The sequence below is a fragment of the Pelobates fuscus genome, chromosome 3 (genome assembly GCF_036172605.1).
Source record: "Pelobates fuscus isolate aPelFus1 chromosome 3, aPelFus1.pri, whole genome shotgun sequence".
In the NCBI taxonomy this organism is placed as follows: domain Eukaryota; kingdom Metazoa; phylum Chordata; class Amphibia; order Anura; family Pelobatidae; genus Pelobates; species Pelobates fuscus.
The window spans coordinates 123,165,820-123,192,120 of NC_086319.1; the positions used below are offsets into that span (position 1 = coordinate 123,165,820).

General features: G+C 41.2%; 1 protein-coding gene across 1 annotated transcript in view; it reads left to right on the forward strand.

The window, feature by feature from the left end:
• LOC134601666 (DNA damage-regulated autophagy modulator protein 1-like) overlaps positions 1–25,808 on the forward strand; it is a 432,307-nt gene extending 406,499 nt beyond the window's left edge. Inside the window, exons 8-11 of the mRNA XM_063446182.1 lie at positions 14,700–14,874; positions 18,659–18,717; positions 25,572–25,658; positions 25,770–25,808. Coding sequence (XP_063302252.1) covers positions 14,700–14,874; positions 18,659–18,717; positions 25,572–25,658; positions 25,770–25,808 — 360 coding nt within the window. The remainder of the gene's footprint in view (positions 1–14,699; positions 14,875–18,658; positions 18,718–25,571; positions 25,659–25,769) is intronic.
• Positions 25,809–26,301: the final 493 nt, after the last annotated feature.

Genomic DNA, 26,301 nt, shown 5'->3' on the forward strand with positions numbered 1-26,301 from the left:
CATTAGGTCCCACTGACTTATTTCTCTTTACTTTCGACAGTTGAAATAGAACCTCTTCCTCTGTAAACTACCTCTTTCTCTGTAAACTCTGTAAAAGCATGGGGTGGGTTACAATTTGTGGGGAGGTGACAGTATGAGGGGAGGCTGACAGTGTGTTTAGGGAGGCTGACAGTATGTGGGAGTATGGTAACACTACATTATGGGGGATGACAGTGTGTGGGGGACATGACAATGTGTGTGTGAGGAGAGTGATACTGTGTGTGTGTAAGGTGGTGATAATGTGAGTGAGGGGGATGATGGTTTCTGGGTGGGGCAGTGGTGTATTTTGTTTTCATGCTGCCCTAGGCATGGCTAACCCCCTTAATCTAAATTTGCCCCACCCCTTCCTGCCACGGTCGCACCTCTTCCTGATTAAGAAACCACCCCTTCCTCTTTAGACTCCACCTTTTCCTACTCCTTTTAAGGGGATACTATAGTACAAGGAAAACAAAGCTGTTTTTTTCTGGCACTATAGTGCCCCCCTCCCTCGTACCCCCTCCCTTGAGAGCAAGGCCTGCACTAGCTATTACAGCATAGGTGGTATAACCCCCACCTCAGGATTTGATGGTACCAGGTAGCAAACAGGAGACAAATAGTTATATGTAAAGATAACTATTTATTCTAAAAATCATAAAAACATAAGAACAATAAAGTAGTCTTAAAATTGAGTATGGGTGTCCCACTTGATGCATTTTGCCTGTCCAGAGGCTTTTTCAAAAGTGTGGGGTGGTCCTCTTGTGTCACGTTCACAGTAAATGATGTGGAACACAACTGCAGATTTGTTAGGACTTTGAACTTTTATTAAGACACTTAGATGGAACTGAGACTTCAGTTCCAGAATTACAGTTACTGTTTCTTTAAATAATAACGGTTTGTTTCATTTAACATTGACAAGGTTCAGAATTCATTATCATCCGTTATACTTGTTAACAGTTCAAATAATAAGAGATTATATACATTGGAGTTATAAGCAGCAAGACTGGTGCAGTATAACTTAATTAATACTTGTTTTGAGGGATGCTGTAGCAGGCTTGCTGAACAACTTGATAGAAGACTTTAGTATGAAGAAATAAGATTATCTGTAGCTAGACAGGTACAGCTGAACTTGGATAATACTTGCTTTGAGGAAAGCTGTAGCAGGATAGCTTACCAACTTGCTTGCAGACTTTAGTATGGAGAAATAAGATTATCTGTAGCTAGACAGGTACAGCTGAACTTGGATAATACTTGCTTTGAGGAAAGCTGTAGCAGGATAGCTTACCAACTTGCTTGCAGACTTTAGTATGGAGAAATAAGATTATCTGTAGCAAGACAGGTACAGCTGAACTTGGATAATACTTGATTTGAGGAAAGCTGTAACAGGATTGCTGAACACTTTGATAGCAGAAATAAAATTATCTGTAGCAAGACAGGTACAGCTGAACTTGGATAATACTTGATTTGAGGAAAGCTGTAACAGGATTGCTGAACACTTTGATAGCAGAAATAAGATTATCTGTAACAAGACAGGTACAGCTGAACTTGGATAATACTTGATTTGAGGAAAGCTGTAGCAGGCTTGCTGGAGAACGTGATAGCAGACTTTAGTAAGTTGAAATAAAACTTTAACATTCTTAGCTCTTACTTCAGAGACTGTAATCACTTAACTTCTGGAAGTGGAGGGATTGTGTCCCCAGCTCTCCTCAGAGGCGGTTGCTTCAGTGAACGGTTGCCAAGAGTGCTGGTAGTTATCTGTGATGAAGAGAGATGTAGGAGACTTGAATATTCCTCCAGTCCGGTCTAGTAGCGAGTGGTTGTCTCACCGAGGTCTGCGAGCCGGTGAGTTAGGTGCGGTATGCGTTTTAATAATCCAGCATTAAATATCCGACCGCGGCAATGGGGGTGTGGCTAAGCTCCGTCAAACCCGGAAGCATGAGGAGACATCGGGAGGCTTGAGGCCTGACATCTTGATGTCCTGTATATATGGGATGAGCTTGATTGTAGATTGCTACCTGGTGAATTCTATTTCCGGTTTCGCAGGACACACCGGAAGTGATGCGTCGAGGTTGTGAGTTCAGTGGTTTGAATAAGCTCATGGGATGCATGCTTGGAACGCACGTAATGTAAAAAATGGCGTCAGTTGCGTTCCAAACGCTCATACATATTATAGATCGTAATAATCTCTAAAAAGTAATAATCAATCTTGTATGATTATTATACACTTTTTACATATGCATAGCATAATAACCTAATAGCCATAATATGGAGTAAGGTAACATACCGTTAAGGACCTGTGACGGTCCTGAACCGTCATAACGGTAATCGTTACTCACCCGTTCGCCGTCGTTCCCCTGGCGGCGAGCGGCGGTGCTCCTGGTGTGGGGAGACTGCCTTCAGCCCAGACAGTCTCCCTGTGGCGAATTAGGCTCAACAGAGCGGTCACATGGTCACAATAGGTGTCCTAGTGTCTGCCTGCAGGGGGACTGCCTGTGCTGACAGGCAGTCTCCCTGCAAGTGTAAAATAAACAAAATAAAGGTTAATGTTAATAAAAAAATAGAATTATATATGTGTGTATATATATGATATATAGACAGATGTCTATATATCATATATATAATGTCATACTAAGTGTATTTTTATATTAATGTATACATATACGTCTATAAATATAAAAATACACTTATAATTAAATTACACACGTAAATATATATATACAATATATATGCTAACTATATATATTGTATATATATATTATTATTATAAAATACAAATAATAAGTACATTAAATAAAAAATGTAAAAGTAATAATAATTGTTTTTTTAAAAATGATATATCTATATGAAATTTTATTCTAATTGTATTTTGATATTAATATATATATTTATATCAAAATACACTTAGAACGAAATTATATATACATCTATGTATATATAATTAAATCAAAATAATACGAAATATACATATATCCATCTCCAAAATTACATAAATAATTATATAAATATACACGTAGACTTCAAATACATAAACATGCATATATATTTAAATTCTACGTGCGTATTTATGTAATATTTTTACATAATTAAGTAATTTTATTGATTGCAATTTGAGGGACCTGACTGACAACCCAGGCCAAAAGTCAAGAGAATTTAATTTGCTAGCACTGTATTTTACTGTAACTTTCTATGACACACTAAAACCTGTACATGGGCCGGCACCATTACCCCGCTGTATTTTACCCTGTAACTTTCTATGACGCCCTAAAATCTGTTTTACTCGGGAGACTTCGCTGAACACAAATATTAGTGATTCAGTAATTCAAAACAGTAATTGCATTTTTCACACACAAACAGCACTTTTACTGATGATATAATTCTTGTGATACATTTTACTGTTTTGAAACACTAATATTTGTGTTCAGCAAAGTCTCCCGAGTATAACAGTAGCCCCCATGTACAGGTTTTATAGCATTTTTGAAAGTTTAAGGGTCAAATATTTTTACATTGAAAATTGCCAGGTTGGTTATGTTGCCTTCGAGAGCGTACGGTAGCCCAGGAATGAGAATTAGAAAAAGAGCCCTGGTCCTTAACCCCTTAAGACCGCAGGACGTTCTATGCCATCCTTATTTAGATGGCTCTAAAATCCGCAGGGCGGCATAGAACGTCCTGCGGTCTTATGTACTTACCCGGTCGCCGGCGATCCCACGCCGGCGATCGCGGTATGGGGGACTTACCTGGGAGCCCAGGGAGTCCCCCTCCGTCCTCTTCGGCCCCCCAGGGCCATGTGATCGCGAGGTCCTTGCGAGGACCCCGCGATCACATGGACGGCATAGCCGTCCAAGGCAGTGCCAGCAGGGGAAGTGCCTGTAAGCCTGTAAGCCCAGGTACTCCCCCTGCTGTCTGAAATTCTAATAAAATCCGTTAAAACAGTGTAAAAATAAGATTATATATACTTAGATCATATATATATTTATTATATATATGATCTAAGTATATATATATACACATATACACATATACACATATACATGTATTTTAATATTAATATATGCATAATTATATATATATATATATATATATATATATATTAATATCAAAATACACGTACAATGATATTGATTAAATATATATATAATTTGTATTATATATATATTTATATATAATAAAAAATAAATAAATATATAAATACGTTAAAAAATAAAATAAAAAAAATAATACAAAATAAATAGATAAAAAATATATAAACATGCGAAATTTCGTTCTAACTGTATTTTAAAATTAATATATATATATTGATATCAAAATACATGTAGAACGAAATAATATATATATCTATATACATAAGTATATACGTATATATCACTAAATATATACCTATATATAAATAAAAATAATAAAAAAATTATATACATATATATGCACACATATATATATATATACACACCTATATTTATAATAATTCTACGCATATATTTATGTAATAATTTTACATAATTAGGTCATTTTATTAATTACAATCCGCGGTCTTCAACTTCGGATCGCAGTGACAGGCTGTCACTGCGATTGGTATTTACCATGTGTCAGACGATTTTACAATCGGCTGACACATGGAGCCGCGGTATTTTCCCGCTGCAGATAGCGGTCGGGGGACATGACTGGCCCAGGCAGTCCCCCTGCGGTCAGTGACCGCGATCTGCAGAGTCTGATCGCAGTGACAGCCTGTCACTGCGATCAGAGTTACTATGTGTCAGCCTATTGGCTGACACATTTAACTACAGGCAGGATCCCCCTGCACATCGGGTGGGGGGCATGCCTGGCCACCCAGGAACTCCCCCTGTGGCCAATTACCGTGATCTGCAGGAGGTGATTACAGTGACAGCCAGTCACTGTGATCACTGATCCTGTGTGTCAGCCAGTGATGTGAAATCACTGGCTGACACTGTCTCTGCCCCTCTCATTCATCAGGATCATCAGGATGATCCTGATGAAAGTCCTCCTGGAAGGACTGAAACGTTGATCGCAGATATTTTTATTCTACTACAATAAAGTTTGGACTTTTATTAAACCGTGAGTGCAGCCATCTACTTGGATTTTTATATATATATATATATACATATATATATATATTGATATCAAAATACACATTGGACGAAATAATATATATATATCTATATACATAAGTACCGTATATACTCGAGTATAAGCCGACCCGAATATAAGCCGAGGCCCCTAATTTTACCCCAAAAAACTGGGAAAACTTATTGACTCGAGTATAAGACTAGGGTGGGAAATGCAGCAGCTACTGGTAAATTTCTAAATAAAATTACCGTATATACTCGAGTATAAGCCGACCCGAATATAAGCCGAGGCCCCTAATTTTACCCCAAAAACCTGGGAAAACTTATTGACTCGAGTATAAGACTAGGGTGGGAAATGCAGCAGCTACTGGTAAATTTCTAAATAAAATTAGATCCTAAAAAAATATATTAATTGAATATTTATTTACAGTGTGTGTATAATGAATGCAGTGTGTATAATGAATGCAGTGTGAGTGTATGAACGCAGTGTGAGTGTATGAACGCAGTGTGAGTGTATGAACGCAGTGTGAGTGTATGAGTGTCGCGTGTGTGTATGAGTGTCGCGTGTGTGTATGAGTGCAGTGTGTGTGTGTGTGTATGAATGCAGTGTGTGTGTATGAATGCAGTGTGTGTGTGTATGAATGCAGTGTGTGTGTGTATGAATGCAGTGTGTGTGTGTGTATGAATGCAGTGTGTGTGTGTGTATGAGTGCAGTGTGTGTGTGTGTATGAATGCAGTGTGTGTGTGTGTATGAGTGCAGTGTGTGTGTGTATGAGTGCAGTGTGTGTGTGTGTACGAGTGCAGTGTGTATGAGTGCAGTGTGGGTGTATGAGTGCAGTGTGTGTGTGCAGAGCCTTGGTGGGGGGTGGGCAATTTTTTTTTATTATTTTATTTTTGTATTATTATTTATTATTATTTTTATTTAATTTCATTATTATTTTTGTATTATTATTTAATGTAATTATTATTATTAATATATATTTTTTTCGTCCCCCCTCCCTGCTTGATATATGGCAGGGAGGGGGGCTCTCCTTCCCTGGTGGTCCAGCATTGGCAGTTCAGTGGGGGCTGTGGGGGCTGTGAGAGATTGTTACTTACCTCTCCTGCAGCTCCTGTCAGCTCTCTCCTCCTCCGCGCCGTCCGGTCAGCTCTTCTGTCAGCTCACACTGTAAGTCTCGCGAGAGCTGCGGCTCTCGACTCGTGCAGCGCTGGAAATAAGGTGAGTTTTAAACTTTTATGGGGAGGAAAAGGAGGGGCAAGCCACCTAAATGGTGGGTTAAACACTATAGGGTCAGGAATACATGTTTGTGTTCCTGACCCTATAGTGATCCTTTAAATAAAATGCCTTACCAATTATCAATAGGAAATACAACCTTGTTAAATCTAAAACCTTTTACTAGATGACTCTTACCTTTAAAAGTAATTAGAGGGGGGCGGGGCCTAACCACAGAGCAGTCGCATGGTGCTGCAGCTCCTGCAAGCTTACGCAAAAACAATCGAATCCTGTTGAACAGAACGTGTGACCTGACTTCTTTTGGATCCTGGGTGAATCGGGACATCGAGCACCACAAGGTGACACCTTTCCTGAGGTTTTACGCTTCGGTCCTGACCACCCAGCTAATGAGGCCTACACACGATGCGGACATGGGGGAGACGGCCGCTCTCCCACCGCCCCAACGTACTTTAAGGCACAGCTGGAGCCACCGTTCCCACCCCTATGGACCGGCGGGGGTTATCCCGGTCCCCACAAACCTGGCACACAAAGCTACATGGCCTGCAACTGATCACCAACGCTGGGGCCCTGAGTGCGCTGAACCCAGCAATATGGCGGCTACAAAATCTGGGCCCACACTTACACAACCCCAACCTTCAAGCCTGGACCTGATTTTTCAGAAATTTTGGGCCTGCCTGGAACAACTCCTCGCCAAGTCCTCCCCTGCCCACGGAGCAAAGGAAGAGATAAAGGTGAAGAGGAGACGGAGAGGCCAAATCCCGGGTAAAGCATGCTCACCTACGCCCGCAATGAACGCTGTATACCGACCTAGGCCGGAGGTCCTACGGAGGTTTCCTCCAAAGCTTCAGCCACAATGCCGGAAGCCCACCCGCCGCTGGCGGCAGCGAAACACCAGGGCCACCTGCAGCGTCCACACAGGGAAAGACCTGGCTCACATAGATGCCCGAGTCTGTGGCACGCAGAAGCCGACCCGACATGAGGCCTGGGGCCGGGGAGAGGTCTCTTCTCCCTCACAACCTGTCAGCAGCATCTCACAACCTGTCAGCAACATCCAGAGCTTGCACGCTCTGACCGCCACACGAACCGCCAAGGGAATTGACTGAAGCAGCGCCTCGCACACCAGACCCACACGCAGACATCCGAGCACCTTACTAGGACTGACAAACGGAAAGGACTACAGAATTGCAGCTGAGTATCGCCCATTATACAAGCGGACACTGACTAACCGATCGTCGCTACTTACCAAAGCACGCCTCTCCACAACTAGGCTATACTCCTCTCTTTTAGCTTAGGGGAAACTCAGCCTGTTATCTACCCCATTGAAGACCCCTTTACCGGTAGTTGTCTCGACTATAATGCCGTGTGGGTGCTCCTAGTTTATGGCACTCAGGTGCACCTAGCCAGCCATACCTTGCAAGCGAGTTATACCTTTGGCTATCCTCATGTAAAACTCAATTTCTTATGTTTATGCAGTACTCAGTAGGCAAATGTTTAAATACTCAGAGATAGATCTGTTGCATGCATCACTCGAATTTTGCCTTACATATATATGTGCCAGCACAGTCATTCTCTAGAACTTCTAAGTACTTATTCTTCTCACAGTCTAGCTAGTTTCAATCTTCTGTAATCTCTCTTTTATTTTATTTAAATCTTCATCAAAACTGTTATGTAATTCCAGAAAACAAATCGTTAATCTTTCTACTTAGACTTGTGCATATAATCCCACTATACCCGAGACCCTTCCTGTCAGCACATAGACGTACACACAGTATATTGTTGAACCAAACTTGTTATAAATATAAAAATGTGCAAACGCTCATGCCACTACCTAACTCTTGTGAACCTTTGAAACACGCTGTTGTGGCGAATGTGATAACCTGTAACCACCTGCACAATAAAAATAAAGAATTAAAAATAAAAGTAATTAGAAAAATTGTAGACAGTTGAAGAATCAATAAAACAGAATATTCCCAGAATATCTACTTATATACTTTGTAGGAGCACTTAGAAGCAGCAACCAAGCTATATTAGTCAGCTAATATCTACAACCCTTATATACACTCCTAAAGGCACCACCCCCTAAAAATCTAACACCTGAGTGGGCCTGTGCTTATTTACAAGCAATAGCAAACACCAAACTAATTAAAGCAAATCCCCTACCAATTATCAACAGGGAATCAAACCTTGTTAAATCTAAAACCTTTTCCTAGATGACCTGTAAAAGTAAAAAGAAAAATCTTAGACAGTTGAAGAATCAATAAAACTATCTAGAATATCTCCAAATACACTTTGTAGCAGCTCTTAGAAGCAGCAACCAAGCTATATTATAGTTATTTTAAAAACAATTGAAAATATATATTTTTTTAAAAATGTAAAATTATTCAATAAAAAGTATTTAAAAGAAAATAAGAAATTAGTTATTGTAAATGTTCTGGAATTGGCCATAGTTCAACTTAAAGCATTTACTGTGACAATTCCATTGACATCACAGTGTGTCATGATGTCATTATCAAATGTGAAACTATACATTGCCAGGCAGATATACTTTACTGCAATAATTGTGAGACTTCAGCAACAAGCTGTACTCATTCCTGGAATTTCTTGTTTACTGAGTGTGTTGTGCATATTATTATTATTATTATTATTATATCAGAATGGCAGGCTTAGCCTTATTGCCATTCCTTCTTGTCGTGTGGACCTTTCTTGGAGTTGGCTCCACCTATATAATCTCTGTGATTTTAGGACACAGTAAGGCTTTTCTGCCCTTCATAAGGTAAACTATTTTACTGATGTTTTATATTAGAGATGATTTAGTGGAACTGCAGCTTTACTGTCTGAGCTTATTGAAAGAAGCAGACATTCGTGTGACATGTAGATGTGTGAGATTTCCCATTTCTGAAATGTTTCATGCATTAAGCTTTATTACATTTTCTTTTTCTCCTAGTGATGGTGGAGTTCACTACCCAGAGAGTAGAATATTTACTGTTGTCCTAACTGTAAGCGCCAACTGGGGTAAGTATCACCAGTTCTGCAGGAGTCTTTATATAGTTACTAAATGTGTCTGAGATGCTAGTGGGGATACAGATTTCTGTGTTGAGGCTCCAATTAGACCCTCTGCATCTCACAGCCACATAGACTGTAAATTCTCATCTTCCAGACACATGGTTATCATGCAATAACTATTCTAGGATATTTGTATTTACATGTGATTTATAATCCTTTAAAACTATATTATCTCCATTTTACTATCATAAGATATGTATTGGTAAAAACCTGTAGAGACGTATATTTTAAACCAGTTGCAGTTACCGGTATTTAAAACGTTTCTCACTCAAAACATGTTAAAATGGGAGCAGTGGATATCTTGGTAAATGTATATATAGTGGGCCATCAAACTGGTCACTATAATCATTTTTTATATTTTTTTAATTCTTTATTTTGATTGTGCTTCATTTGTTGTACATAGTGATTGACATGCCTGTGGTGTCAACAATTCTTCACAAAAAGATAATAGGAGCATGACAATTGTATACAGCACAGTTTTGTATCTTTTTTTTAACAACTAGTCATTGCTAAAGCATTATACTGAGTCTGTCAGCTAGCGTATCGTGTGTGTATATGCGCTGAAGGGTCTCCCTTTGGCCGTTGAAGACCTGGACTGTCACACTCGATACTAAGTGGTAAAAGTGTTGTCTGGTTTGTTTGCCACTATAGCGGTCGGCTGTGTCTAGTGAGGTCAGCTGTGTTGTAGTATTGGTTGTTGGGTTGCTAGCCACATTTTTACATATATGGGGTGGCACCTGTCTGTCAGCTGGTTGTTGGGGGAAGGTCATTGTGGCTGTCATATATTAGGTCAGCTTGCGGAGCCATAGACTTAGAAATCAAGTTAAGTAAATTGAACATCATTAATTAAAATAAATGGAACATCATTAAGTAAATGGAGAGGTAATTATTACTAAAATATAACAAAAATATAAACCGCTGAGGGTAGCCCAAGTATTTAAGTCCTTGCGTTAGAGGAGAAAAGGTGAGTGCACTTTGAGTTGGCCTGCAGTCCTTTCCTAGAGGGGTGGTGTAACTCTTCAGGTCAGTGCGTTGCAAGGTGGTGCCGCCGTTGCTCTTGGTATAAATGGCGTTACCCAGTCAACCAACCACCTCGGTCAGGGTGTTGTCGATAAGGTTCCATTTGGCAGTCCCAGCTCGCTGAGTATGGCAGAAGCCTCCGAGAGGTGAGTGAGGGAGTGTGTCTTGCCATCCTTCTCCGCTAGGAGCCTGTACATACCCCATTTGTAGGGAACCTTGTGGTCTCAGAGTAATTGGGTGATTGGGCAAAGTGACTGTCTTCACAGGATGGTGTGGCGGGACAAGTCCCTATAGAAGGTGAGGTGGTGGCCCTCAAAATCAACAGCAGGTGTCTTCCTGGTTGCTCCCAGAATGATCCCCCTATCAGAGTCCCGGACAAATTTTTTCAGCACGTCTTTGGATGCCTCTTGAGGAGCTTTAGGTGCTTTAGGCAGGTGAAAATAATAGTCTATTGCTACCTGTTTCGACTGTTTTGGTGATAGAAGCGTCGTCATGAGCAGCCTGAGATAATGAGGCATTTCTTCGGCTGTGACGGTTTAAGGGATCCCCTTGAGTCTTACGTTTCGCGCCCTTGTCTTGTCCTCCAGGATAGCCAAACGGTTAAGTATTGCCGCATTGCTCTTCTGGACCGTGTGCAGAACTGAATCTGTAGCAGATTGTGCCACTTTCACAGTCTCCATATCTGCTTCTGTGCTGGCCACACTGGTGGCAAGTTTGGCTACCTCTTCTCTGACCACCGCCACATCTGCTTGAAACATTGCCCTTATCATTCTGCCGCAGCAGCGTGGTGAATGGCTTGAGGGATCTTCTCCAAGCAAGTGTGCTCCCAGTGAGGTCTGCATAGAATGATAGATCCATCTTTTCAAACTGGTAAGGTGAGTTTTCCTTGGTCGCCGCCACTACCGCCATCTTGTCTTTGTGGCGTTGAAATCGTATGATAAGATTTCGGGGTGTCTCGGCGGGTGCCTTAGCTGGTTTCGGGGCACGGAAAAAAAGTCCAACTGCGCTGTCTTGGCTTGTCGTGGCGGTAGCAGGGCCGTTAGCAGGCACCTCAATATGTGTGGCATTTCCTCCGCAGGAGTGTACTCCGGGATGCCCTGGATTTTGTATTTATTGGCCCATCTTGCGTCCTCGAGTGCCGCAAACTGGCGCTCGTGCCCTTCATTTTGGCTTTTGAGGCCTTGTACCTCCAGTTGCAGAGCAGCTATTTGTGAAGCATGGCCGGTGGATTCTGTCTCCCGGGCTCCGATTCTCCCTGTTAAGCCATGGATGTCAGCCCTGAGGGAAGCTACGTCCGATTGAAGGGTTCGTTGGAGATTGGCAAGCAGTGATTTGAAAACTGCCGTAGTCACTGGCGAGGTGTCTGCCCTCAGGGTCGCTGGCCTAGGCGCTGGCTCCAGGGGGAGATCTACAGCTTCTTCTCCTGAGGAGAAGTCATCTGAGAGTTCAGAGAAGGTCTCCGGGTAAGCGCCCATTTTAAGTGTTTGGCGTAGCAGTTCAGCTATGTTTGGGCCCTGTCTCGGGTTATCCGGCTTGGGCTTCTTTGATTTACATCCCATTATGTTGGTCCGGTATCGGTTGGCCCAGTAAGCCGATATATTGCCGGTTAGGTGGTGCCAAACTTGTGAATTTGGTAAGTTTGAGTCTGATATTGCAGGAGCTCATGAACCATGCAACTTTCAAGCTTGGCTCCGCCCCTTGAAATCTATTTTCATGTCTCAATCGGTTTATTGATTTAGTTGCCCATGAGAACTATTACAATCAATACACAATATTCTGCTTCTGAAGAAATAAGAGAAAAGAAGAGTTAAAATAGCGACTTGTATGATTACTAGATGAATACTGATGCATGGGCCACACAAGTAACTATAACTAGCTGTAAAGGCTAGAAGAACAGCAAGTCATATAATCCTCTTTCAATATAAGGTCCGGTTGGGGTCAGAAATTGTGTTCGCTGGTGGCTACTATCATCAATGAAGTCTAGATGAAGTTGCTGCCAGTAAGGACAGCTGCCTCTTGCCAAAATATAACCAATAGAACCCCTGTGAGGGTAATAGAATGCTAACTTCCCTATATGGCACATTGAGCTTATATGATAACAAGAATTCCTCTAATATGTATTATATGTAGGAGGGAGTGAAAGTTTGGCTGGAAATACTGTTTGGTACTGTTTGGTATGATCTGTGTTCAGTGTTTCATAATATTTATACAGACTGATTTACTTTCCTATAAATCATTCATAATCCATCTCTTTCCTCAAGTTATTTCTTCAGAACAGTTTCAATCTCAGAAGAAAAACTCACTGTGTTTTGGGATTTTAAAAAAACAACAACTCACAATTGTTGGTTTGAAAGTCTGCCATTAATTCTTTTAATTTGTTTTTAGGAATCATTACAGTTTATGTCATGTTCAGATTGATGCAGCTGAGAAGCCAGATAAATAACACCAGCTCATCATGTTCCAACAAGATCCTTCTCGTCTTTGGTTGGCTATGGTGCTTTGGGATATTGATTGTTGGGTGTTTTCAGGTGGGTAATAATGTGGCAAAATTGTTCACTGTTCTTGGAGTAAATTCGAAACATGTAATAATTAAGATTTAACCAAATGGCAAGCTCATTGAATTTAAAATTACAACAACACAAACTCACAAGTAATATTTGGTCATTGATCAACTAATGAGGAATTCAGCTCAGTGTGCAATGACTTAGACCAGAAAATATATTTCCCATAGATTTGTTTGATAAAACCTTATTTATTGCAAAAATGTAATCTATTATTGACCAGTGAACTCAATCTTCATAAAAGGCTGAGAAACATCTTGATCAAAAGCCAAAAAAAAAAAAGATAACTACTTTGAGGAACAACTATGAATAAAGATTGTACCATTCTCAAAAATGGCCACAAGGTGTAGCTACAGTATTGAATAGCTGGAGGAATTCAGTCCTACATGTTATACAAAATGGGTTATCACCTGCATATCTCAATTGGACATTGAGTGGTCTTTCCTGGGCACAGAAAATAATATTTCCACAACTACCCAGAGTACTAAGCTTAAGAATTGTAAGAGCTATTTGTGAGTACACTCAGTGTTTGGCTGATGTGAGGTACTATTGAAGAAGAGTCATAGTTCTGAGATATCAGGTTGTTGCAATAACTCCTGGAGGAACTATTTAGCAGGGAGTCAGAATCCCTAAAACTGGGACTAACCACCTGTATTACACACATACTCTGCAATTCGTTTCGATCCGAATATGAATTCAGACGAATTTCAGACAATTCGGACATTCGGGTACTTCCAAATGTCCGAATTGCTGAAGTGCCGAATTGCCGAAGTGCCGAATTGCCGAGGTCCCGAACTTCCGAAATTACCAAATTTCCAAAGTGTCGAAGTTCCGAAGTGCTGAACTGCTGAAGTTCCGAAGTGTCAAAGTGCCGAAGTTCCAAAGCACAGTAAAGGGGGAACCTATTGCCCCCACCCACCGCTCAGGCCCCCACCCCTGAGCGGCATGGGGGCCCTAAAAAATGTCCCCCCCAGGTGACTAGGGGTCCCCAAACCCCTAATCACCCCCTCCCCCCCAATAAAAAATATCCCCCTACCTACCCCCCTCACCCTAAAAATAATGAGGGGGAACCTTTAACTAAATACCTGTAAAACAAAATAAAACTTACCATTCGATGTTTTCTTTCTTCTAAAATCTTCTTTTTTCAGCCCCAAAAAGGCCAAATAAAAAAAACTAAATAAACGACGCAATTATAAAAAAAATACAAAATTTAAAAAATTTAAAAAACGAGCGGCAAAAAAATGAATGTTAAGTTTGGTTATGTTTTGGAGATTTGTAAAGGGTCTCTGTCAATCCCTCCACCACACCCAAAATGAGTTTAAAATTCCCAAAGCTAAAATCCATTCCATCTGTAGATACTTTTTCCACACCACAAAATCCATGAGTACTCCACACTGTCATGTTTTGCTCTATATCGCCTTTCTTTTTCCCTGCTTTGGTTTCTTGTACTGTATTGTGCTGTATTCTCAATAATCGTGAATGATTACAAAATTTATTTAAAAAGGTTATAGCAAAATGCACTGGGTGAGCTGCAGGGTGAGGAATTGGAGGAAATGGGATGGGAGTTTCCTTTCAATTTGTAAAAGTTGCATTCTGTAGGTATGACTTCTGGATGTGTGGTTTTGGTATAAGGTGGGACAATTCACTTTTTTCCAGGTTTTCATATATTTTGTTTTGCCTTGTATAAAATGAGAATCTAACCTATATGTTTAATATTTTGTCTTCCAGTCGCATACATACGTAGTGATCCATCTTATTGGAGGGGCACTTGCATACATGTTTGGTACCATGTATATATTTTGCCTCACTTTAATTGAAAAAAAAAATAATCAAGGCATCAGTAATACCATATGTCTAATAAGAATGGGACTATCTGTCTATAGTCTGTTATTGATGCTGCTTTGTATCCTTTTTAACACGGTTTAATTTGTAATTGATTGTATTCTATATACAATTCAACACAGGAGACATAGGTGGCAAAATAAGGTTAATAGGGTTGTGGACTAAATTTAATTAACCCCTTAACGCCGTTACATGCTTCTATGCCGTCCCACTTTAAATGGGCTTTAAAGCCGTTGTGGCGGCATAGAACGCCGTAATGGCTTTGAGCCCTGGAGCGCCTGGGATACTTACCTTCCTGGCGCTTCGCTTCGGGAGGACTGCCTGACAGCCCAGACAGCCCTCCCAGGGCAATTCAGGCCCCTGGGGGCCATGTGATCGCGCTCAAAGAACGATCACATGGCAGCAATAGCTATATATATATACATATATATATCATGTATATATACTAAGTCATACTTAGTGTATTTTAATGTTAATATAATTACATATATTAGTATTAAAATACACTTGGAATAAAATTACATATATTTATATATAAGATATATATATATATATATATATATATATATATATATATATATATATATATATATAGATATATAGATATATATATATAAAAATTCTATGTGTATATTTATGTAATCTTTTAACATAATTATGTGATTTTAGTAATTAAAATTAAAAAGAAAGTCTACAGAATTTAATTAGCAAGCACTATATTTAACCCTGCAACTTTCCAAGAGACCATAAAACTTCATGGGGGGTACTGTTTTACTCAGGAGACTTCGCTGAACACAAATATTAGTGTTTTAAAACGGTAAATTGTATTACAACGATGATACTATCAGTGAAAGTGAAGTTTTTTGCCTTTTTCACACACAAATGGCACTCTCACGGATGATATTGTTGTAATACATTTTACTGTTTTGAAACACTCATATTTGTGTTCAGTGAAGTCTCCCGAGTATAACAGTACTCCCGATATACAGGTTTTATACTGTATTGGAAAGTCAGAGAGTCAAATATAAGGCTTGTATTCCAGTTTTTTTCACATTGAAATTTGCCAGATTAGTATGACAACCCAAGGTACAGTATTGCAAGTGGGGTAGTTCAGTTTTTTGTTTAGTAGCCACTGGCCAAAGTTAGCATTTATATTAGTTTTTTTCATTTTTCACACAAAAAACAATATGAAAGCTAACTTTGCCTAGTGTTTGTGACTAAGTGGCTACTAAAAAAGACTGAACATACCCCATTTGGGTTGTCTTCTTTTGCAAATGGTATGCCATCATGGTGGCAATTCTCATTCCTGGGCTATGATACAGTCTCAAAGGCAACATAACCAGTCTGGCAAATTTCAATGTGTATAAACTGAAATATGTAACGTGCTATGTTTGACCCTGTAACTTTCCAAAACACCCAAAAACTTGTTCATAGGGGGTACTGTTGTACTCGTTAGACATAGCTGAATACAAATATGTGTATTTTATTGCTGTAAAAGCTAACAGTATTATGACATTCACAGTTAAGTTTTTTTTTACAATTTTATTCATATTAAATTATATTTCATATAGAAATAGTTGATATGATATGAAAGCCCTGTTTCTCCTGAACAAAATGATATATAAGTGTGGGTGAATTTAATATGAAAAAGGTAAATTACAGTTGAACAGACATATAGCGCAAATTGCAAACAAATCGACCAGGGATTCAGCTTGTATCACTAGAACATAAGCATACAACACAACATAGTGTAATACAGTTAGATTAAAATATTCATTTTATCTTTCAAGGTTGCACTCACAAGTTGATGGATTTTTTCAAGCCCTCAGGTTGCCTCCCCTGTAGTTTGGGGGGTTCCTTCTTTTGTCTGGTTGCCACGCCAACTCCAAATTTAGGAAGTCCACACACTCCCAATGGTTGGTAAAAAAAGGAAATTTATCCAAGTATCCGAAAAAAGCTAAGTTTTAACTGATATTTTTCCACGGGTGAATAGGTGGAAGCTATACATTGTATTGTACAAGTATCCGAAAAAAGCTAAGTTTTAACTGATATTTTTCCACGGGTGAATAGGTGGAAGCTATACATTATATAGCGCAAATTCCAGGTTTTGTTTACGTTTTGTTTTGATCAGAACTTGTACAATTGCCTCCGTCTTCAACCCCTTAAGTACACAGCTTCAGAAGCTTGTCTTACCCTTAAAGACACAAGCAATTTTTTCATTGTTTGCTGTTTGTGTTCAACTGCAATTTGCATCTCTCTCATTTATTGTACCAACACATATTATACACTGTTTTTTAGACGACAAACAGGGCTTTACTTTGATGTGACATATACATATATAAATTCTCATTTATTACGAAAGCAAAATGAAAATAATGCAGGGAAAAATTAATTCCCCCCCCCACCCCACCCCAAGTTTTGGCAATAATAACATGTGCATAATATGTCCAGATTTGCAAAAGCAATTCAACATCAATTCAACATCAATGTGAAACAATTTTAGAAGTTGGTATGTTTGTCTTGGAATTTTAATTCCCATCACAGAAAACAAAATTGCCATACAAAAGTATATATTAATATAAAGTAGACATCACAGGCTATTTATCTAAGGTTATTTTGACACTTTTTACGTAGTAATTTCACTGCCAATCTCTGCTAAATATTGGAGTAAAATTGTGTTTTTTTTCTCTATTTTGGCATATACACATATAACAAGGTTTTTGTAATGTGTATTTCGTAAAGCTGGTGTTTGCTATTCCTGTACAGAAACTCATATTGTGTTCAGCTACATCTGCTGAGTACAACGATACCCCTTTGCCACTATTCTGTGTCAGCTACAATGCCATAAATGAGACCAAGGTATTTCAGTTTCTATAGTTGGAATTTTCATAGATGGTCCTATATCTGATTTTGTGGCATTATAGCAGTTTGACTGTTCAAATCACCCCACAAAGACCTTCCATTTGAGAAAGCAGACACTCCATGGTATCTTTTTAGGCATATATTATACCTTTACTTGCCACCATTTTTTGGCCAATTTATTTCAAATTATGTGGTGAGAAAAAAACAAAAAAATTTTACATTCATGTTGCAGTTTTGCTGGGAATGTCGCACATTTGATAAGTGCCGCTGTCATTAATTCCCCCTAAGTATGCTCACAGTATGTTACAGAGCTGTAAAAGAGACCAGTCAATTTCAGATTTTTAAGTGTGAATTTTCATAGATGGTTTTGATGGGTCCCTATTCTATTTTGAAATATTTTAGCAGGCTGCTTATTCCAAGTACCCCAAAAATACATACTATTTCTTAAAGAAGACATCCAAGGGTATTTCAAAAGGCATATTTTAAACCTTAACGTGGGATCATTTGTTTGCTAGCCTGTACCAAGTGTAGAGGTAATATGCATTTTTCCCCTTTTTAAAATGTTATTTTTACTTTTTAAAAGTTTTTTTTTAACTATTAAACTTTTTTAAAACTTTTAACAACTTTTGTTTTACTATTTTAAAACTTTGTTTAAACTTTTTAAAAGTGTTTTTTACTGCTGCAGTTGTGGCAAACTGAGGTTAATTTTAGTATTGGACAGACATTTTCCATCCTAGGTCCTTATGGGGAGGACTGCAATGATGAAAAATGTAGGTCTAGCGTCTTTAAGGGGTAAAGAGGCTAATGATGGTTTGTTTTGTTTACTAAACAGCAAACTGTGGTCACTTCATAATCAATTTCTACAAGTTAGGCTACAACAGCTACACAAGTTGTAATTAAAGATAGATAGATAGATAGATAGATAGATAGATAGAGATATTTTAAATGTCATAGTTGACTTCCTTAAGATAACATGCTTGCAGTGTTTTCATGCGTCATATATGGGCTCGTGAAAGGTGAAATTGGAAACCCAACTGTAGAGGTAACTTTTACTAGTATTTCACTGAGAATCTACTTAACAATATTTATTTTACTTTATGTAATCCCAGATAATTAAAAGCAAGTTTCTTTATTAAAGGGACATTATAGCCACCAGAAAAACTACAGCTTATTTGTTCTCTTCCGTTTGTTCTGATGAATATAACCATTTCCCTTCAGAGAAAGTGCAGAGTTTACATTACAGCCAGAGGCGGCTCTAGACTTTATGAGGCCTTAGGTGAAACTCAAACATGAGGCCCCACTAACAAAAGAGTAAATAAAATAGAGTTGCAATACATGCATGCTGTCACATATACACATTGATGCACAGTTTACCTGTGTATGTGCCTGAGAGTGTGTCTGACAGAGAGTATCATTGTGTGTGTGTGTGTGTGTGTGTGTGTGAATGTATGTCTCTGTGAGCATGTTTGCGTTTTTGCCTGTGAGCATGTATGCGTATGGGGTAGCTGCTTGAAGTGTGTTGTATGTATAGGGGTCTGCCTGTAGCCTTTGTGCATTGTAGACTATGGAGGAAACTATCTACTCTTAATACTGGACACTATAATTGTATTGAATTTTAACCACTTGCATATTTTTAAACTATGTATCTCTAACCACTATTTCTTTGTCATTGTATCTTAACTGGGTGTGCTTGTTCTTTAATATATGTATATGTGTGTGTATATATATATATATATATATATATATATATATATATATATATATATATATATATATATATATATATATATATACATATATATATATATGTATATGTGTGTGTGTGTTTGCTCATACATACATGCATATATTCTGCAGTTTGTCTTGTCCTGCATGCTAAGGCTAGTTGCTTCCTGTCCTGCTCATCACTGGTTTGTTAACTTAAATGTTATTCAACATTCTGCTTATCGCTAAAGACTTTCTCTGTTATTTTTGCTCCCCCCCCCCTTATTTTATTGATACCCACCCAAATGTCTTGCTTGACCAATCCTCACCTCTTCTGTGCATCTCCATTCCATAGCTTTTATTGCAGTCCTGTTTTGACCCTATCATCTCTGTCTTCCACAGTCACAGTTTTAAAAGACCACTTCTATCAAACCTGAACAGTGCAATGCTCTATACTCTCCTCCTCTCCTTCTCTCTTATCTCCCCCAGAATCAAAATATCCCATTCCACCTACTTCCCTCAACAACACACTCACATTTACATTAATCCCTCTTTGCTACACTCCCCCCTTCTCTCATCTCAAGCCCTGCACTAATTTCTCTATTCTCTCTCTCCTGCTCTAACCCAATTTCACCCTAGTCGCCGCCCATATAAAACCCATTCACACCTCCTGTCACTATCTCTCCTCCTACTTCTGGCAGCTGGTGACGTCTCTCCCAACCCAGGGCCCCACACCTCATCTGCTCACACCAAAATAACTAGAAACCATGCAAGCCTCCTCCAAATACCCTGCAGTTTATCCTCCTCTACCAAAATTCAGTGTGCACTCTGGAACGCTCGCTCCATTTGTAGTAACATCAAATCTACAGCTATACATGACCTCATCATCTCTAACTCACTCACAATACTGGCACTCACTAGGACCTGGCTGTCCCCATCCGATACCGCTACTCCTGCTTCTTTATGTTTCGGTGGTCTACAGTTCTCCCATACTCCTAGACTCGACTGTAAAGTAGGTGGTGTAGGCATCCTTCTCTCCCCTCAGTGCACCTTTCAACCTATCCTCACTGCCCCTGCCCTATCCTTTACTTCTTTTGAAGTTCACACTATATGCCTTTTTAAGCCCACTCCTTTAAGAATTGCCATCATCTATCGCCCCCCCCCCCCCCCCCCGGTCACCCTAAACTATTTATTGAACACTTTTCCTCCTGGTTACCCCACTTTCTTTCCTCTAGCACTCCCTCTCTCATACTTGGGGACTTCAATATCCCTATCAACAAGCTCAACTGCCCTGATGCCTCTCGTCTGCTCTCTGTAACCTCCTCCTTTGGACTCACACAGATTTCTTCCTCAGCAACTCACACTGCAGGAAACACTCTTGACCTCATCTTCACCAATCTCTGTACCACCTCTGATCTCTCCACTGTTCCATTTCGTTTGTCTGACCACCATCAACATCTGCATACCCCATACCAAAATTTCACCACCATCAACTCTCCAACCTCGCAGAAACCTCAACTCCCTCGATCTCAAGCACTTCTCCACCACACTCCAAACACTCCTTTTACCCATCTCAATCTCAACTGCCCTAACTCTGCAACCTCACTCTACAACTCCACTCTCTCCTCTCAACTTCACATCATGGCACCTCCTACAGTTAAACGCAGCAAGCACCCCCAACTACAACCCTGGCACACTTAGCTGACCCGTTACCTCCAAAAATGTTCCAGAACTGCTGAACGCTGCTGGAGAAAGTCTCACTTTGCATCTGACTTTATCCACTATAAATTTATGCTGCGCTCCTACAGCATGGCTCTTTCCTCTGCAAAGGTAAACTACTTTAAAACCCTCATAAGCACACTGTCCCATCAACCCAAACACCTGTTTCACACTTGTGATGCTCTTCTTCGCCCTGTGACTCCCCCTCCTTCCACCACTTTGTCCGCCACAAACTTTGCATCTCATTTCACTGAGAAGATCTCTACAATCAGGAAAGAGATCTCTAATCTCTCTCCTACCCCTATCATTACATCACCCAACCCCACTCCCCCTGCCATCCTATGCACATTTGCACCTGCTACAGCACAAGAGGTTTCTGCTCTGCTCCTGTCCTCCCGCCCCACCACCTGCTCCCTCGATCCTATTCCCTCGCATCTCATCCGCACTTTGTCTCCCTCTCTTGCTCTTCCTCTCGCTAGCATTTTCAATCTCTCCCTTTCCTCTGGCACATTTCCCTCACCCTTCAAACATGCAACCGAAACCCCGATTCTGAAAAAGCCCAACCTTGATCCTAACTCCCCATCCAACTACCGCCCTATCTCGCTACTGCCATTTGCCTCCAAGATCCTCGAGAGAGTTGTGTACGCCAGACTGACAGACTTTCTCGAATCCAACTCTCTGCTTGACCCCCTTCAGTCTGGATTCCGCGCTGGTCACTCTATCGAAACTGCTGTGACCAAAGTATCCAACGATTTAATTGCTGCTAAATCTCACGGCCAATACTCTATCCTAATCCTCCTTGATCTTTCTGCCGCATTTGACACTGTTGATCATCAACAGCTTCTTCCCATTTTTCGTAACTTTGGTCTACGGGATACTGCTCTCTCCTGGTGCTCCTGCTACCTCTCCCAGCACTCTTTCAGTGTTTCTTTCTCTGGTTCTGCCTCTTCTCCCCAACCCCTCTCTGTCGGCGTCCCCCAAGGATCTGTCCTCGGCCCCCTATTGTTCTCTATCTATACTGCCTCCCTTGGTAAACTCATCAGCTCCTTTGGTTTCCAATATCATTTATATGCAGATGACACGCAAATCTACCTGTCCTCCCCTGATCTCTCTCCGCCCACCTTGACTCGTGTTTCTGACTGCCTCTCTGCTATTTCCAACTGGATGGCTGCTCACTTCCTTAAACTCAACCTGTTTTTCCTCCCTCAAGTGCTACTACTCCTGTTGTCTCCATCCAAGTCAACGGCGCTACTATCACCTCTACCTCGCAGGCCTAGGGGTTCTTTTTCGATTCTGACCTCTCTTTTACTCCCCATGTCCAATCGATAGTCAAATCCTGTCGCTTCCAACTCAAGAACATAGAGCGCATCCGCCCATATCTAACGCCGGACGCGGCTAAGATATTGGTTCATGCTGTTGTTCTCTCTCGCCTCGACTACTGCAATCCCCTTCTCACCGGTCTTAAATGTTCCCAGCTTGCACCGCTGCAATCTATAATGAATGCGGCTGCGAGGCTCATTTTCCTGTCCGGTCGCACCTTCCACGCCTCCACGCTCTGTCAGTCCCTGCATTGGCTTCCAGTTAGATATAGTGCCCAATTCAAAATTCTGGCGCTTGCTTACAAATCCCTACATAATGCTGCTCCAACATACCTATCCTCCCTCATACACAAGTATGTCCCGTCGAGACCCCTGCGCTCATCCCAAGACCTACGCCTATCCACTGCCCGGATCCCCACCTCTGACGCTCGCCTTCAAGACTTCTCTAGGGCTGCACCTATTCTGTGGAACTCCCTTCCCTCCTCAATCAGACTTTCACCCAGCCTCCACTCACTTCTTCATTAAAGCGTATCAATTAAACTGTCAGCAGGCTTCTCATCCCCCACCTCATGACTCCTTTCCTGCAACTGTCAAAAATGACCTACCAGCACTCAATAAACCCTTCTCTAACAAACTATTTAATTCCCCTACTTTAACCCTTTGTGTCACTATACCCCACTCCCTCTAGCATGTAAGCTCATTGAGCAGGGCCCTCAACCCCCTCTGTTCCTGTACGTCCAGTGGTCTGATCTCAATTATGTGTCTGTTAGTCCACCCATTGTACAGCGCTACGGAATTTGTTGGCGCTATATAAATAATAAAATAATAATAATAATAATTGTGTTTATGGCAAAGCTATGTTTCTTGACTGTGTGTATAATGAATGTCTTCAACTGGTGACTATGACAAGGTGAATAAAGGGGTACCAGTGGCAGGGAGAGCGTGACAGGGCAAAGGGGTTAAATGGACAGGGGGGTTGTGAGAGAGTATTAGAGGGGTAATGGTGAGAGGGAGGGGGATGATGTGAGAGGGAGGGGGTGATGTGAGAGGGAGGGGGGTGATGGTGAGAGGGAGGGGGGTGATGTGAGAGAGGGTGTGATGGTGTGAAGGAGGGGGGTGATTTGAGAGGGAGAGGATGATGTGAGAGGGAGGGGGTGATATTGAGGGAGGGGGGTGATGGTGAGAGGGAGTGGGGGTGATGTGAGGGAGGGAATGATGTGAGAGGGAGGGGGCTGATGGTGAGAGGGAGAGGGGGTGATGTGAGATAGGGGGTGATGGTGTGAAGGAGGGGGGTGATTTGAGAGGGAGAGGATGATGTGAGAGGGAGGGGGTGATGTTGAGGGAGGGGATGTGATGTTGAGGGAGGGGGGTGATGCTGAGGGTGGGGGTGATGCTGAGGGGGGTGATGCTGAAGGAGGACTGCATACCTTAATTCATATGGTGAGGGGACTGCATACCTTAATTTATTCCCTGGTGGTCCAGTGGGTTCCCTGGTGGTCCAGTGTGGGCTGCCTGGTGGTCAAGTGGGCTCCCTGGTTGTCCAGTGTGGGCTGCGTGGTGGTCCAGTGGGATCCCTGGTGGTCTGGTCGCCATTACTTCCGGTCTGCAGCTCCACAAAGCTGCAGACCCTGTATCTCGCGAGACCTGTCAGAGTGTTGCCATAGTAACCCGTGGCAACGCTCTGATCAGCCAGTTTTCGAGACACATGGTCTGCAGCTCTGCTCATTGCGGAGCTGCAGACCTGTGTCTGCAATGGCTGGCCGGGCAGGCAGGAGGGGCCTCGCACCCGGCGGCATACCAGGCAAGCCACCGTCTCCCTCCTGTTGTTGGCTCCTCAGTCACTGACCGAGGAACCAACACAGTCTGCCCTCAGGAGGTTTAGGCGGCCACGAGGCCCCAGGCAGCCGCCTAAACCACCTAATTAGAGAGCCGGCTCTGAATACAGCCTAGGGACACCTCCCCAGCCACTATCTTTCTGGGGAAGTGCTGCACAGTGTGCAGCATTGCCATTCAATGTTTAACACAGTAAAGGAGTTTAAGCATGCGTGGGATAGGCATAAGGCTATCCTAACTACAAGATAAGGCCAGGGACTAATGAAAGTATTTAGAAAATTGGGCAGACTAGATGGGTCGAATGGTTCTTATCTGCCGTCACATTCTATGTTTCTATGTTTACCCTCTGCATGGAGACACTGAACTTTCCTCATAGAGACGCATTGATTCGATGCAATTCTATGAGGAGATGCTGATTGGCGAGGGCTGTGTTCCTCCTTGACAGTCTCAGTCAATCCAATGCTTTCCTGTGAAATCATGGTGATTGGTTCAGATCACCACTTCTGATGATGTAAGCAAAGCAGGCACATCAGGGGCAGAGCCAGCAGCAGCAGACTGAAATAAAAAGTAAGATTGTGCTATATTTAGAGGGGCAAGAGGGGACCATGGGGGGTAAATGTTGGTTTTAACACTATAGGGTTAGGAATACATGTTTGTGTTTCTGACCCTATAGTGTTCCTCTAAAGTGAGAATTGTGAGGAGTTTAAAAACACCTTGCATTTATGCAGTTATGTATCGTCATATGTCTCTGAGTCTGTTTCATGTAATCTCTGTACTTATCTTGGTCTGGGGATCCATGTGTCTCTGGGGTTTTATTGTCATGGTGGGGAGGAAGTATGGTCCCAGCTTTAGATCTGGGCCCAACATATCTCTTGGGAGTGTAAGCCCTGGCAGGAATTCCTGAAAAGGCCAGAAAGATGGGCTAGGTGCAGGATCAGGCCAAAGACCAGCTTCAAGCTCAAGCTTAGCCCCTAGGTAGAGTAAATCTAGACTTATATTGAGTGTCTAAGGGGTGCCATTGTCTTTTTTGGGTTATGGGTTGGTGAAAGTTGAATTTTAACTGTGGAAAAGATTTGGAGATTAGAATTTTGGAGCATTTCATCTATTTTAAATCATAATAAAATGCTCGTATTTACTCCATTATATCCAAAAATATAGGAAGCTATATAGATAACAATAAAAGTGTATTTTCTCTTTAGGTTATATTCCTGTTTCATGACTTCTTATAGATTTAGTCTTCCAAATAAATAAATAAAAAGTGAAAATTAGTCCTGATCTAATTCTACTGAAAACCATACATGTCTTGTGTGCTCTCTCCTAGAATGTCCACTTAGCAGGGGCCGTGTTTGAGTGGCTTACAACATTTGGACTGTTTAGTTTCCTGTTAACACTCTTTCCAGATTTCCAGGTTTGTATGTAAATGTAAATCTTAGGAACACAATGTACATATAACCTTGTTATGCCTTGTTCTGTGATTCATTCTCTAGTTATTTGCTATCCACTTGCTATTTCCTTTAAGGATGACTCGAGATTTCTGCATGCTGGAGTGTTTTATTAATTCTTTGCTTTCTACTCTCAAAACTCCCAACAAATGGGAAGGGAGAATTAGGATGGGGTAGGCCGGAGCTCTGAGGGGGCATCATAAGTTACACAACTCATGTTATTTGTAATGCCCACAATGGACGGCTCACAGGTATTCTGCCTACTGGGCACCCAGTATTTAGGACCATATGGGAAGCGGTGCTGAAGTGCTAGTCCTAGTGTCTGCTGCACAGCATGAACACATCAAGTGAGACACTTGTGGTGTGGTGCCCTTGGTGTCCCCAGATATGGGATGCCAGGGATCTGAAGAACAGGACTGCAAAATCATGACTGTCCCACCGAAAACGAGACTGTTGGAATGCATGTACTTTTTATACATTATTTGTTATGTGTGCAGTCCTTAAGGAGACATGTAAACATAAGCACTTAATTCACTGTCTTCTCTGCAGTTTGAATCTAAAAAATGCATGATTTGCTGGGGCGGAGCTTAGCTTCCTAGCAGGGTGGAC